We start from the raw sequence: 1,898 nt of genomic DNA, 5'->3' as shown, positions 1-1,898 counted from the left end.
AGTGGAAGTGTGGTGCTATTTTGAGCCTTGTTAGTCCCCCGATGACTAGCTATATAAACTAATTAGGGGTTTGTGCTAAAACTGGTCAAATCTGATTAGCATGAAAACAAATCCCAGAGAACGGTCAACTCGTTACAAATGTGTTATTAACCCCTAATTTTGCGCCAGATTTCTCCTTTAAATGAGCTGCGAGTTATGGACTAATTCATAAAACAGCATAGAAGCATTGCTTTTCTTTCTTTCAAATCCAACGTACTAGTGAAGTAGTTGCGGATCCTGGGAATCTGACTTTTGTGACTGCTCTAAACCATTTGTAATATAAAATTATATCTCTGTATTTGATTCATTTGGCGATGTATCAGTCCCAGGAACCTATCTCAGGAAACGTTTCTCAAGTTGAGGTGTCTTGAAAAAGGTCCCTGAGAGTGAAACATCGACAAATGAATCAAATGCAGAAGTGAAATGTAAATCTTCTTTTCTTTTTGAATGGATCTTCGAGGGATTTAATTCCCTGCACCACAAAAGAGACCAAGCAAGTTGTGTGTGTGTGTTGCTGTACTACTCCTAACCATCTCATAGTTTTCCAGGACGTGGAAGACGAGCGGTTCTGCTGTAACTGATGCACATGAAAGGCCAGTCTGTCTTACCGCTGCACAGCCTCCAGGCACCACTCCAGCCACCAGGACGGGGGAGTCTCCTCTGAGCGTGAGACCCAGTCCGCCCTCTCTCCTCTGCAGGCAGATCACACGTACCGGACCCCAGCGAGCCCGGGCACAAAACACTGACAGAGGCCCCTGCAGCACGGGGAAGAGTCATCTTCAGCTCAGGTACCAGTGGCTTTGCCGTTTTTTAACGGCTATCTTAATATCAGACTGTTCTTATGATGAATATGTCTTACCAGTCTTTGGAAGATATCAGTAACTTGGACTGTAGAGAAGTTGATTGGAGTGATTTCTGGTTTCTGATGGGTTTGAGCTGTCAAAAGAAGAAACCACAATCGCGTGCTGTTATTTCACCATTGAGTCACATTATTGACACGACTTAAACACAGATACTTACACTGAATCTCTGGAGCCTCTGCAGTTTCATCAAAGTCGTCCTCTCTGTCCAGTTCTGAGTACTTGTCCAAAGAGCGTTTGTGTGTGAGAGACAGCACATCCTGCAGGATGTCCATCTTCCTCAGGATCTTACACAGACTGTGGACACGCATGGCCTCCTCATGTCTGATTACTGCACGCCGCAGGTGAGCTTTACCTGAATGAGTTTAAGCAGACATTAAAAAAAAAGACAAAGTGTTAAAGGAGGACCTATTATAAAGCATTTTTAGGTTCATACTTGTATTTTGTGTTTCTACTAGAACCCTAAATATAAACATATTCTTTGAACTCACCAAGCTTTCTTCTTCTTTCAGGGTCTCGTAACACCTGGCTGAGTGTTGGCCCTGGAGGAACGTTGACATAGAACTGGAGGAAAGCCTTCTCTGCTTCCTCATCACCCTCGTCCTCCTCAGCAGACACTACAGAACAAGACAGTCCAACTTAACATGTGAGAAGCGTGTGAGTGTGAGTTTTGGGTAAGAATAAATCAAAGGGTGAGCAGTGAATTAATATTAATTGTTTATAGAAAGAAGCAACTTTTAACATTCAAGTTTTCTCTGTCTTATAACTGGTTATTTTAATTATCTTTTTGTCAGTAACACTTATTTAAAACCTACCCTACGATTACCCTTTTGAATAGCATTATAGCACTGGAATAGTTGTTTGTGAGTTGTATATGTAATAAGTATTGAGTTAATGACAAAAGCTGTATATGCATATAGTATATACATGTTCTTCCTACTCCTTTTCGGATATTTATTCATGTTGTTTACTTACAGTATGTTTTTATGAGTTTTTTTT

General features: G+C 41.1%; 1 protein-coding gene across 2 annotated transcripts in view; it reads right to left on the bottom strand.

Moving 5' to 3' along the window:
- The window catches only part of rhpn1 (rhophilin, Rho GTPase binding protein 1), a 23,674-nt gene that overhangs the window by 1,818 nt on the left and 19,958 nt on the right, over positions 1-1,898 (bottom strand). For both annotated transcript variants that reach the window (XM_032525380.1, XM_032525381.1), the window contains exons 11-14: positions 1,391-1,516; positions 1,060-1,254; positions 899-975; positions 648-794 (exon numbers count right to left, since the gene is read on the bottom strand). In XM_032525380.1, the coding sequence (XP_032381271.1) occupies positions 648-794; positions 899-975; positions 1,060-1,254; positions 1,391-1,516 (545 nt within the window). The remainder of the gene's footprint in view (positions 1-647; positions 795-898; positions 976-1,059; positions 1,255-1,390; positions 1,517-1,898) is intronic.

The sequence above is a fragment of the Etheostoma spectabile genome, chromosome 9 (genome assembly GCF_008692095.1).
Source record: "Etheostoma spectabile isolate EspeVRDwgs_2016 chromosome 9, UIUC_Espe_1.0, whole genome shotgun sequence".
Classification (NCBI taxonomy): domain Eukaryota; kingdom Metazoa; phylum Chordata; class Actinopteri; order Perciformes; family Percidae; genus Etheostoma; species Etheostoma spectabile.
This window is presented reverse-complemented; position numbering and strand designations above follow the sequence as displayed.